The sequence below is a fragment of the Myxocyprinus asiaticus genome, chromosome 5 (genome assembly GCF_019703515.2).
Source record: "Myxocyprinus asiaticus isolate MX2 ecotype Aquarium Trade chromosome 5, UBuf_Myxa_2, whole genome shotgun sequence".
In the NCBI taxonomy this organism is placed as follows: Eukaryota; Metazoa; Chordata; class Actinopteri; order Cypriniformes; family Catostomidae; genus Myxocyprinus; species Myxocyprinus asiaticus.
Window position 1 is genome coordinate 55,476,848 of NC_059348.1, and position 13,363 is coordinate 55,490,210.

At 40.6% G+C, this 13,363-nt stretch overlaps 1 protein-coding gene across 1 annotated transcript; it reads right to left on the reverse strand.

Annotated features, from left to right (window-relative positions):
• Positions 1–295: 295 nt before the first annotated feature.
• LOC127441355 (purine nucleoside phosphorylase-like) lies at positions 296–13,363 on the reverse strand. Its single transcript, XM_051698680.1, has 6 exons — positions 13,214–13,363; positions 5,146–5,315; positions 4,640–4,743; positions 1,766–1,941; positions 1,417–1,607; positions 296–1,337 (listed from the first exon to the last, which is right to left on the reverse strand). The coding sequence occupies exons 1-6, from the start codon at positions 13,234–13,236 to the stop codon at positions 1,114–1,116; spliced, it is 888 nt and encodes a 295-aa protein (XP_051554640.1). The 5' UTR covers positions 13,237–13,363; the 3' UTR covers positions 296–1,113.

Genomic DNA, 13,363 nt, shown 5'->3' on the forward strand with positions numbered 1-13,363 from the left:
CTTTTCTTATATAACTCTGGAAAGCTATCAATTGTGTGCGTCAAATAAAGAGTTTTTTCCATGTGATTACATATGTTTTTCATTATATAGTTCCACTACTCTGACCCCAGCCTAGCTGGGATATGTGAAAAAGAAGAATTTCACTGTATATGTGCAAATGTATAATGTGTGATAAATAAAGAAAATTAAATTAAATTAAATTAAATTACTTATGCCATCAAGTGGACAACAAATCATTAAAAACACAAAAATGCCTATAAAATATTGAATAATGAAAGAGACTGTCAAACCAGAATAACTGTTGGAGTAACTTTTTTTAAATTTATTATGGCATTTAAGCAGAATGTCATGAAAACAACTATGTACCACAGAGCTTAAAGTGCAATTACAAAATAAAATGCATTTTTCAGAGGAAAGCGTTGTATTAGAAGTGCTTTAGTCTAATGCAACACAGTCAGTAAAAGTGAAAGTAAAACAGTAATTCAGATGTCCCTCTCCAAACAACTAATAAAACAAACACACCACCACTATTTTAAAAAAACGTACGTTTTAAACTGTTTTACATACATAGGCAACATAAATATATTATTGTTTAAGCCCAGAATTGTTAAATAGTACAACATAAATTCAGTAACACAGTTCTGCAGTTTAAATATTGTATTTGGTTATATAAATAGTGTTCTTAATAGTTGTTAATATTTTCTTAAGTACAGTCGTGAATTTTGTCTTATTGTTAAAAAAATATTAAGCAAACTATTTATTTACTTCTTGAGGGGGGAAAAACAACAACCTCCCAATTCCATTTATTACTTCTGATTTATACAGTATAATATATGCCACATCTTTAACTTATTTTTTTAAATACACATTTGGAAAATAAATACATACTAAAAATTACGATATTACCTTCATTTCCATATCAATGAAAAAAGTAGCACTTCTCCATTTACCTCAGTGTTGTGTAAGACCATAAAACACTTTCTCTCTGAAATGTAAACATTAAAAAGCAAAAGGCTGCACAGTAAAGAGTCGAGGATTAACATTCATGACACTAAAGGCCTCTAACTGGCATGTGTGTTGGTGATGTTTGAGGTTGTTGACGGGGTGCGTTCACTAACAGGCTTTGCCATCATTCTGGTGGTCAATGCGATGGACCATTTCGGACACCAGTTTCTCCAGCTGTTTGGCTCTCAGTTCACCTGTCTGCAGAACCTCCTCATGATTGGCTTTCTTCTCGCTGTCATAATCCATCACCGCCTGATTGGTGATCAGAGACAGAGCGAGGACCTTCATTCCACAATGACGGGCCACAATCACCTCATGAGCGGTGCTCATACCTGACGAAACACAACATCATAATTCTTGAGTATCCACTGTTGGACTCGTGAAGTCAATCATTCTTTTCTTATGACTCACCCACGGCGTCAGCCCCGAGGAAGCGGAGCATCTTGCACTCAGCGATGGTTTCGAAGGACGGCCCCCCAATCACAATGTACACACCCTCATGCATGTACACAGAGTAACCCAGTTCTTCTGCGACCTCATGCGCGAGCTGCTGCAGTCCACGGTCATACGCGTCCGACATACATGGGAACCGCACGCCAAATCTGTGCTCAAGACAGGGTGAGAATAGTAAATGAACATGGAATTACCATCTGTTCTAAAAGTGTTTTTTTGTACAAGATTTTGAGTTAGAATTTATCAGTAGTTAATAATCAATTAATATTGATCAGTAGTAAGCGCATTAGCACCCACACACTCTCACCTGTCGTCATTTGGCCCCACTAATGGGTTGTTCCCAGCAAAACCTGGAATGTTGATATGATCCTTTATAACCATGATGTCACCCACTTTATAGTCCTGGTTCAGTCCGCCCGCAGCATTCGTCAGGATCAAGGTCTCCACACCCAATAGTTTAAACACTCTGATGGGCAAGGTGGTCTATACATACAAAAAAAAACAAATCACACATTGCTGCATATAAGTTAATGGCATATCACTTTGGTCAGTTCTTAATTAGTTTATTCTTTAGAAATAATAAAAAAAGGCTAATAATTAATATGGTGGGGTTAGAGAAATAAGAAATGAGACTTGTTATACAGTATGAGATAATAATATTATTTTGCCTACAGTGCATCCGGAAAGTATTCACAGCGCTTCACTTTTTCCACATTTTGTTATGTTACAGCCTTATTCCAAAATGGATTAAATTCATTATTTTCCTCAAAATTCTACAAACAATACCCCATAATGACAACGTGAAAGAAGTTTGTTTGAAATCTTAGCAAATTTATTAAAAATAAAAAATGAAAAAAAATCTCAAGTATTCACAGCCTTTGCTCAATACTTTGTTGAAGCACCTTTGGCACCAATTACAGCCTCAAGTCTTTTTGAGTATGATGCTACAAGCTTGGCACACCTATTTTTGGGCAGTTTCTCCCATTCTTCTTTGCAGGACCTCTCAAGCTCCATCAGGTTGGATGGGAAGCGTCGGTGCACAGCCATTTTCAGATCTCTCCAGAGATGTTCAATCGGGTTCAAGTCTGGGCTCTGGCTGGGCCACTCAAGGACATTCACGGAGTTGTCTCGGAGCCACTCCTTTGTTGGCGGTGTGCTTAGGGTCGTTGCCCTGTTGGAAGATGAACTGTCACCCCAGTCTGAGGTCCAGAGCGCTCTGGAGCAGGTTTTCATCAAGGATGTCTCTGTACATTGCTGCATTCATCTTTCCCTCAATCCTGACTAGTCTCCCAGTTCCTGCTGCTGAAAAACATCCCCACAGCATGATGCTGCCACCACCATGCTTCACTGTAGGGATGGTATTGGCCAGGTGATGAGCGGTGCCTGGTTTCCTCCAGACATGACGCTTGCCATTCAGGCCAAAGAGTTCAATCTTTGTTTCTCATGCTCATGCCTTCAGGTGCCTTTTGGCAAACTCCAGGCAGGCTGTCATGTGCCTTTTACTGAGGAGTGGCTTCTGTCTGGCCACTCTACCATACAGGCCTGATTGGTGGAGTGCTGCAGAGATGGTTGTTCTTCTGGAAGGTTCTCCTCTCTCCACAGAGAAACCTTTATTATAATAATTTTTATTTATCACACATTATACATTTGCACATACACAGTGAAATTCTTTTTTTTCCCCCACATATGCACATGTCAGAGTGCAGGGTCAGCCATGTTACGGCACCCCTGGAGCAGATAGGGTCAAGGGTCTTGCTTAAGGGCCCAACAGTGACATCTTGGCAGTGCTGGGGCTTGAACCCCCAACCTTCTGATCAGTAACCCAGAGCCTTAACCACTGAGCCACCACTGCCCCTTATCCCCCCCCCCCCCAAGTTTGGCCAGGCGGCCAGCTCTAGGAAGAGTCCTGGTGGTTCCAAACTTCTTCCATTTACGGATGATGGAGGCCACTGTGCTCATTGGGACCTTCAATGCAGCAGAAATTTTTCTGTACCCTTCCATAGATCTGTGCCTCGATACAATCCTGTCTCAGAGGTCTACAGACAATTCCTTGGACTTCATGGCTTGGTTTCTGCTCTGACATGCACTGTTAACTGTGGGACCTTATATAGACAGGTGTGTGCCTTTCCAAATCATGTCCAATCAACTGAATTTACCACAGGTGGACTCCAATCAAGTTGTAGAAACATCTCAAGGATGATCAGTGGAAACAGGATGCACCTGAGCTCAATTTTGAGTGTCATGGCAAAGGCTGTGAATACTTACGTACATGTGATTTTTTTCATTTTTTATTTTTAATAAATTTGCAAAGATTTCAAACAAACTTCTTTCATGTTGTCATTATGGGGTATTGTTTGTAGAATTTTGAGGAAAATAATGAATTTAATCCATTTTGGAATAAGGCTGTAACATAACAAAATGTGGAAAATGTGAAGCGCTGTGAATACTTTCCGGATGCACTGTATATCACCAGACTGACTTTCTTGCATTTTCATAATACCAACATTTTGAACATTATCCTTGCTATATTTCCCTATCAACTTTCAAACCAAACATACGCCCTTGGAAAAACAACCAATGAATCAAGGGACAGGTGGAAATGAGCAGAGGCAAAATTTCACAGACAGTTCATCGAGGGCCAGGAGATGAATAACACCTTATAGGGTTGATCTTTCTTTGCATTTTGTTTTCTGCATGGTCCTAAGAAATTTTAATGCTACAAAATGCATTTTTTAATCGTTTATAAGTTATCCTTAAAAATCAATCAGCCTGTGGAGAAAAAAAATGGGGTTTTTACTTCTGGAACCAGACTGTTGTTATCTTGAAGTGGACAATTGCACATACAGTAGGAGACACAGAGTAAAGTGTGTTAATACTCTTAAGTGTTATTGCTGGAGGTAATAAAAAAAGCACAGCTGAATGTTCACTGACATGATTCATAAATCGGAAGATGATCGGTCAAGAACGCATTTTTGAAGCGTGTTTAAACACATTGGTCATGTTTATCTGCAGCTCTGAAGCTGAAAGAAGACACTTTAAATAGTCCACCGAATGCCATACCGTACTGTAGCATTTGTCGTAGTACTCCTTTGAGGTTTTTTCTTTTTATATAATGCAAAAATTAAAAGTTAAAGTTCACCTGAAGTGTTAGCAATGTTACTCTTAAGTGTGTTAAAATAACCTTTTGAACGGGGTACCCTTCATAGAGGTGAAACCGTCCCTTCATGCAAACACATGCTTTCCCTTTAAGAGTGCCAAACACCAACTTTCCAGCATGACCGTGCACTGCAGAACACACAAGTGTTAGAACATATACAGTACATTGACACAGAAACACAAAGCAAGACATCACAGAAACACAGAAATGATTCTTGAAGACATATATAGTGATAGATGGATAACTGAATCATTTTTAATGGATAATGAAAATTGATCATTATAATAGGAATTTAGTAAATATTGTGTAGAAGTGTTCATTTAATGTTTTGATGCTTATTTTCTAACCTTAATTATACATGTAATTTGATGACTGTCATTGAAATCCGCACATTGTTTAAGCACTAGTTATGACTTTATTTGCATGGGCCGACCAATCAGAGTGAAGCAGGTCAGCTAGTTCAACAGTCGTCTGAATATAACAATAAATTCTGTATGCACCAATATAAGTGAGCTATTGTCTGAACTCACCAGTGCTTTGAGGGAAGTTGGGTATATCTTCGTAGTTGATAACCAGCTGATCTTTCAGCATATCCGCCAGTCCACCGAGACCTGAACCACACACGATACCCACCAGAGGGCGCACTGGAACCCGAGCTAACAGCCAATCAGCTGTGGCCCTGCACTCCTCATAACTGCACCTGAGAGAGACAGAGATGTGTGTAGTGAAATACATGGAAAATAGACTTTACATATTTGATAGAAGAAGTGGGGAACAAATGGTGAATGTTGAAATTACAGTTATGTTTTGGTGATATGGTTTGCCATTACACACTAACAAAAAGTAGGTACCATCGTATTACCATGTCTTTTTGGACATTTACCATAGTAGGAACCTAGTATGCTTTGAAGTACCTTGGAGTAATATGTAAATATCATGGTATGTGAATATGGTAATCAGTCAGTACCATAGTGCAGCATTCATACTTTTTTTTCCTCAAGGGCCATCTCTAGAGTTCAACCAAACAAAAACAGTGGCTTTTATGCTCATAACCTTCCCGTGTAATTTCAAGAAGCCACAACATTCTTATCTTCACCCTCATGTTATTATACACACACAATCACAGTGGCTCCAACTCGCAAAACACAAGTTACAGGTGCAGCCTGAGTATTAAACTTTCTAGCATTGATCCATCTATTAATGTTTGTTTTGGGCAATGAAACCCCAAAATACTTTTTTTGAGTGATTGCACATCACTAAAAAACAATTATAGCATTCATTATGTTTAATACTAGGTGGAAAGTGGTTCATTTTTCATGTCATTCGTTTTTTTGAGCCTACCTAGTTCTACGGGTTTTAAAAACAAAATTTGAAGCAACGTCACAAAATGTGAGGTTTATGTGTAAAGTCTGAGATGTGATTGGTTTGAGTACGCATCTAACTCTGTAGATTCTGAGAGTTTCTCCACTTTATTCGTGAGAAGGAACACTACCGTCCAATCACCACACACTGCCTCATGCATGAACTCACATTGCAGCGGAGAGTTCAAAATCCCACACGGACGTGACAGCAAGTTCAACAGCACTCGTAGAACAGAAATGAGAATGTCGAAATTACTCGTCAAAATGGACCAAACTCAATAACCGGACCGGAGAGAGCGCATTTGTTGGCAGGAGATCTGCTACTCGCGCTCCAAACATTTGTTTAGAGACGTACATATTCCATCGTGTCTTAATTCACTTGAGTACAAGTAGAAGTACTGAGAAATAGTATGACTCAAGTAAGAGTAAAGAAAAACTACTTCAAGTAATTACGTTAGTATATACGTTTCCATTTTTATAACACAAAGACATTTTTGTTTTTGAAAGAAATTGATGCTCCCTTTCGCCAAGGATGCATTAAATTGATCAAAAATACTAGCAAAATCTTTAATTGGAAATTATTATTATGGTTTGAAACTTTTTCAATGGAATTTTTATTTCATTTGTCTTTACGCGTGATGGCAAAAATATACTCTTATCACTAAAAATTACTCTAAATATCACATATTCCTTGCAAAAGCATTCTAAAGTACTAATTTGGTACTCAAGAAAATGTTATTATTATTAGAATGTGACAAGGAGGAGGGCGTGGCCGGGCCGTAATGATGGACGCCCGGCGCTGAATCAGCCCAATCAGCCGGAAGCTGCCTGAGGACCAGTCGACAGCATGTTCAGGGACCGGAGAGCCAGTTTGTTTTCTCTCTCTTTCTCCTCTCTCCCTTTGTCTCTCCAGCTCGCTCTTTCCCTCCTCTCATCCTACTCAGATTCCCAGGAGGCGGGGAAGACCGGCCGGCGGAAGGACGGCTGAAAGGGCAACACCTCCCCTCCAGGAAGGGAGTGGAGGAGTAAGTCATGCCGGAGGTTTCCCCGACCTGAATTGGGCATTGGGGGTATGTGACGAGGAGGAGGGCATGGCCGGGCTGTAACGATGGACGGCCAGCACTAAATCAGCCCAATCAGCCTGGAGAGGGATAAAGAGGAGCCGGGGATGCCAGACGCACACGACCGTGCTGTCTGTTTTACGTTATGTTTAAGTTCCTTTGTGTCATTAAAAGTTTACATTGACTGCTCAGCCGGTTCCCGCCTCCTCTTTTCCCATCCTTGAACCACATTACATAGAACGATTGAAAATGGTTGCACTACCATGCGGAAATCACAATACAGTGTTTTTTTTTTCCCCATTTGCTGAGGTATTGAATTCTTGCAAGTTGCTTTACACTTGCCAGTCGAATTTTGGTTTTAAAAAGAGGCAAAAAGAAACACATTTCTTCTGAAATTCTAGTTTCTCCAAAAGTGTATTGTTTTAGAGAGATGAAGGCTATTCCATCCATGCATTACTGTTTTGAAAAAAGAAGTACAGTGAATGGCCCTTCACATAGAAGGTCATGTGAACATTCACCGTTAACACATTCATGCCTTTGGAATAGGTGGCACTAATCGACACGCAATTTTACAAGAGTCTAGCAAGCAAGCGAGTTCTCTTGTGAGCTGAAAAAAAGATGATGGATTTCCTTTCAAGATGATGAGTTTATCGTTATTTTGGAGAAGAAAAAGGTGTCGATACTGGGTCCACCCCATTCTCGAGAAAAGAGAGGAACACGGGGAATTCCACAGACTGTATCATGATTGTTTTCATCAATACTTCAGAATGACTTTGCTTCAGCTGGGTGGCACCCTTGTTGATCCATTCTTGAATGAACTATCGCAAAACCATCGACCCTGAACAGCATTTGGCCGTGCGTTAACAGTAACTTTGTTTACATCTTTGTACAAGTTGCTCATAGAAGATCAGACAATGATACCAACTTTGTCAGAGCAGAGAGGGAGCTCAGAGAAGCACTCACTGCAATGAATCAGAATAAGATACAAAGTGCCTTGCTTCAGGAAGGAGTTAAATGGAGCTTCAATCCCCCTGCAGGCTCAAATTTTGGTGGAGTGTGTTAATGCATCATCAAGATTGTAAAGAGAATTCTGAGTTCAGGTTTACATCAACAAACTTTGGATGATGAAGGACTTCATACAGTGTTGTGTGAAGTTGAGGCCATCTTAACTGATAGTCCATTAACCAAACTGTCTGAAGATCCCAATGATCTAGAAACACTCACTCCAAATCACCTTCTCCAAATGAAAGGTAAACCAATTCTACCACCTGCATTATTTGACACAACTGATCTGTACAGTAAAAGAAGATGGGAACAAGTCCAGTATTTATCCATCTTGTTCTGGAAAAGATGGGTACGTGAGTACTTACCTTTGCTACAGGAGTGACAGAAATAACTAAAGAAAGAGGAAGCTTCATTCCTGATGATATTGTCACCATTGTGGATTCTACAGCCCCACTTGGTTCCTGGTTGCGTGGACGAGTTCTGGAAACTTTTTCTGACAAGGATGGACTTGTTCGTTCTGTGTGGGTTCAAACTATAATGAGCATACTTGAGATACCTGTGAAAAAGCTTTGCCTTCAACAGGAAAACATGGAATAATAAAAGGTCTGGTGGTAAAGACCATTTCTCAACAGTGGTCATGCGCTATTAACCAGTGACCCTAATGCCGAGTTTACACTACACGATTTTAGGCCCGATTTTCACTCGCCGACAGTTTTGTGGAGATCGCCGACAAAAGCCCGAAATCATAGGCAAATCAGAGCTCGCTCCCGTTAGCGACGAACGCAATGTATGAATTATCAAAAATGCGACCTGAGAGAATCGCCAATGCATCCCCGATGTCAGCGAGATATCTAGCATGTTAAATATCTGGACCTGTCTGCGATTCCAAATCACGCAATGTGAAATGTGTTTTGACTGAATACTACTGTAGCATTGACCTACAGCCAATGAGAGAGCAAGAAACGGGGCACGGGAAGTTTCAGTGGGAGTAGTCCTGAAGTACCTGCCACAGAACATCAACTAGCATGGCTGCGGTATCAAGAAAGTCTCATTGGACCGAAGAAATGGAGGAAAAATTAGTGGAACATTGGCAGGAGCACCAGTGCCTATTTGATGTTTCCTCTGAAATGTACCACAACCAGGTGGAGAAAGAGAAGAGTTGAAGAGAAATTGCCAATTCTCTTGGACAGTCAGGTAAGCAAATAGGTAGATTTTTCAGTAGGAGGTACTTTTTCATATTGTAACCAATAAAATATATGATGCCTTTAGGCGATTAAAAACATACACATCATATTCTGAAATGCATAACATATGATCATGTATTTGTTTTCGTATCTCGTATCATTTCTCGCGTGTACTCTGTTGTGAAACGTAATTTGGAGTCCAGGCAGAGTCGTCGGGGATTCGTCAATAGTGAAATGTTCTATAATGTGTTCACCCCTGTCGCCGATTCCTCATGTAATTTGAAAACCCTACGACTTCCATGACAAGACAGACAATTGTGTAATATGAACGGTACCACAATCCAACGTCTTTGAAAGTGTGTAGGAGGCATAAGAGGATTAATTAATAGAAGAGGATTGACTTTATTGCTCCTTTGTAATTATTTAAGTTAACTGTAATGTCTACCTGCCATTCACAATTAGGGGATTCAATGTAGGAGCCATTTAGTTATTTGAATGCATTTGCACTTTTTTCTTTTTTTTCTCTCGTAATTTCATTATTGCATGCTGGGTGGCATTTGAGGGCATTGCAGACGCTATTTAGATGAGCACAGGGGACGAGGAATTGAGGTGTTGTTGGCGTGGGAAGAACAGCAATTTTTGACAGTGTTAAACATAAAAGTATGTCTATCGTGTACTATGGAAAGGAAACGTGTCTCGAAATATAACATTGGATTATATTAACCCCAACCCTAACCCAACCTTTCTACAAGGCCCGGCTCCAGTTTGTGATTGGATGGGCCCTGCTCATAATTGTGTGGACCAGCGCCCACCCCCCAGCCCCCCTTGGCCCACCATGAAAAAAGCCTACTCTTAAAAAAAACACACCAGGAACTAATTTAGGTTAAACATCACAGGATTTTTGTGATTAGTTGTCATTTGGTGTGGGTCTGGCTCATAATTGGGTGGGCCAGGGCCCCCTAGGCCCACCATAAAAAAAGGCCAACTCTTAAAAAAAAACACATCAGAAGCTAATTTAGGTTAAACATCACAGGATTTTTGTGATTGGTTGTCATTTGGTGTGGGCTCGGCTCATAATTGGGTGGCCAGGCCCCCCTAGGCCCACCATAAAAAAAGGCCAACTCTTAAAAAAACACATCAGGAACTAATTTAGGTTAAACAGCACAGGATTTTTGTGATTGGTTGTCATTTGGTGTGGGCTCGGCTCATAACTGGGTGGGCCAGGCCCCCCTAGGCCCACCATAAAAAGGCCAATTCTTAAAAAAACACATCAGAAACTAATTTAGGTTAAACATCGCAGGATTTTTGTGATTGGTTGTTATTTGGTGTGGGTCCGGCTCATAATTGGGTGGGCCAGGCCCCCCTAGGCCCACCATAAAAAAAGGCCAACTCTTAAAAAAACACATCAGGAACTAATTTAGGTTAAACATCACAGGATTTTTGTGATCGGTTGTCATTTGGTGTGGGCTCGGCTCATAATTGGGTGGGCCAGGCCCCCCTAGGCCCACCATAAAAAAGGCCAATTCTTAAAAAACACATCAGAAACTAATTTAGGTTAAACATCACAGGATTTTTGTGATTAGTTGTCATTTGGTGTGGGTCTGGCTCATAATTGGGTGGGCCAGGCCCCCCTAGGCCCACCATAAAAAAGGCCAATTCTTAAAAAACACATCAGAAACTAATTTAGGTTAAACATCACAGGATTTTTGTGATTAGTTGTCATTTGGTGTGGGTCTGGCTCATAATTGGGTGGGCCAGGCCCCCCTAGGCCCACCATAAAAAAAGGCCAACTCTTAAAAAAACACATCAGAAGCTAATTTAGGTTAAACATCACAGGATTTTTGTGATTGGTTGTCATTTGGTGTGGGTCCGGCTCATAATTGGGTGGGCCAGGCCCCCCTAGGCCCACCATAAAAAAGGCCAATTCTTAAAAAAACACATCAGAAGCTAATTTAGGTTAAACATCACAGGATTTTTGTGATTGGTTGTCATTTGGTGTGGGTCCGGCTCATAATTGGGTGGGCCAGGCCCCCCTAGGCCCACCATAAAAAAAGGCCAACTCTTAAAAAAACACATCAGGAACTAATTTAGGTTAAACATCACAGGATTTTTGTGATTGGTTGTCATTTGGTGTGGGTCCGGCTCATAATTGGGTGGGCCAGGCCCCCCTAGGCCCACCATAAAAAAGGCCAATTCTTAAAAAAACACATCAGAAGCTAATTTAGGTTAAACATCACAGGATTTTTGTGATTGGTTGTCATTTGGTGTGGGTCCGGCTCATAATTGGGTGGGCCAGGCCCCCCTAGGCCCACCATAAAAAAAGGCCAACTCTTAAAAAAACACATCAGGAACTAATTTAGGTTAAACATCACAGGATTTTTGTGATTGGTTGTCATTTGGTGTGGGTCCGGCTCATAATTGGGTGGGCCAGGCCCCCCTAGGCCCACCATAAAAAAGGCCAATTCTTAAAAAAACACATCAGGAACTAATTTAGGTTAAACATTGCAGGATTTTTGTGATTGGTTGTCATTTGGTGTGGGTCCGGCTCATAATTGGGTGGGCCAGGCCCCCCTAGGCCCACCATAAAAAAAGGCCAATTCTTAAAAAAACACATCAGAAACTAATTTAGGTTAAACATCACAGAATTTCTGTGATTGGTTGTCATTTGGGCCAGGCGCACCCAATTATGGGTGGACCTGATTTTTGTGATTGGTTGTCAGGCTTGTAATTGGGTGGGCCTGAAGCCAGGGCAGAGTTTTAGTCTGTTTAGATACCTTGTAAATAGTTTTTTGAAGTTCAAGTTGATGGAGGAAAATGCATTAAAGAACGAGGAAGTGTATTGGTATGCACAGTTTATTGTAGCCAAATTGTGTTTTTCATGTAACGTGTTGAATCGCAGCATCACAACAAAGAAAGGATGCTCAGGGAAAATCAAGGTAACTGAAGTGGGCCCAATATCACTCAATCCAGCCCTGTGTAGGAGTGCCTGTCTATGCTGTTCCTGTGAATGTTTTTTAATAATATGGTAAATGGTCTTGTTCAGTGCTCTTTTAACCTTAGTGGTTCCAAAGTGCTTTACACTGCGGCACATTCACCCATTCCCATACCCACACACACACACACACAATGAAGGCGGAGCTGCCATGCAAGGCAATAGCCTGCCATTGGGAGCAACTTGGGGTTCAGTGTCTTGCCCAAGGACACTTCGGCATGTGGAGTCATGTGGGCCAGGAATCGAACTGCTAGCCCTGCGATTAGAGGCCAACACGCCACTAATACCACCTACCACCTGAGCCACAGCCGCCCCTTATATACCATATAATAATCAGAATCAGAATGAGCTTTATTGCCAAGTATGCTTACACACACAAGGAATTTGTCATGGTGACAGAATCTATCTATCTATCTATCTATCTATCTATCTATCTATCTATCTATCATCCATCCATCCTTCCATCATCATGTCATAAAGTGTCGTGATGCGTGATAACATCCACGCAGACCCCACATGACGTCACACACCTGGGTTTCCCCACGTCCACGTGCATCTCGGCACATGCATCTTATTAACTTAGTTTTAGCCTATTAATTAACCATATTTCATTCATTTTTTTATTCAAGAATTTTAATCATGTATGTTATTCTCTCTCTTGTATGCAGTTGTTGTACTGAATGTCATTTATGAAGTGTGCGTGTCAAACCAGCTCGACAGGTTTCGTTTTTTTTTCTTCCTTGTTAAACTCACATAAAAAAAACTGTGCCAAATAGATGATATGACTTTAGGATGTGTGATGAGATTAAATTAAATCGTAAGTCTGCATATGCATATTATTTTATGAGGTGAGCTGAAGAACTTGTGCCGTTTCAAATAGGAAACTAACGCTGTCTCAGCATCTTTACATTTATCATGTAAATTAAAACGCAATAGAAATATAACTTCACGACATACAAAAGCAACTTAAATACGCTTTAAATGTCTGAACTTACCCTGTAGTGGACTCAGTAAGCATCGCGACGAGATTCTATATTCGATGAAATGTTGAAAATAAAACAAATGTTTAATCGCACACAATTTGCTTCTCCAGTAAATGCTCTGTTACGTGCCTTTTGTGTCCCAAATTCTTTTCAGTGCCTGTA

Coding starts and splice junctions, on each gene's coding strand:
- LOC127441355 (XM_051698680.1), bottom strand. CDS start 13,236: ATGCTTACTGAGTCCACTACAGG. Junction 4,744..5,145: donor CAACTTCCCTCAAAGCACTG/GTGAGTTCAGAC, acceptor TGTGTTCTGCAG/TGCACGGTCATGCTGGAAAG. Junction 1,942..4,639: donor AAGGGTACCCCGTTCAAAAG/GTTATTTTAACA, acceptor TTGTATGTATAG/ACCACCTTGCCCATCAGAGT.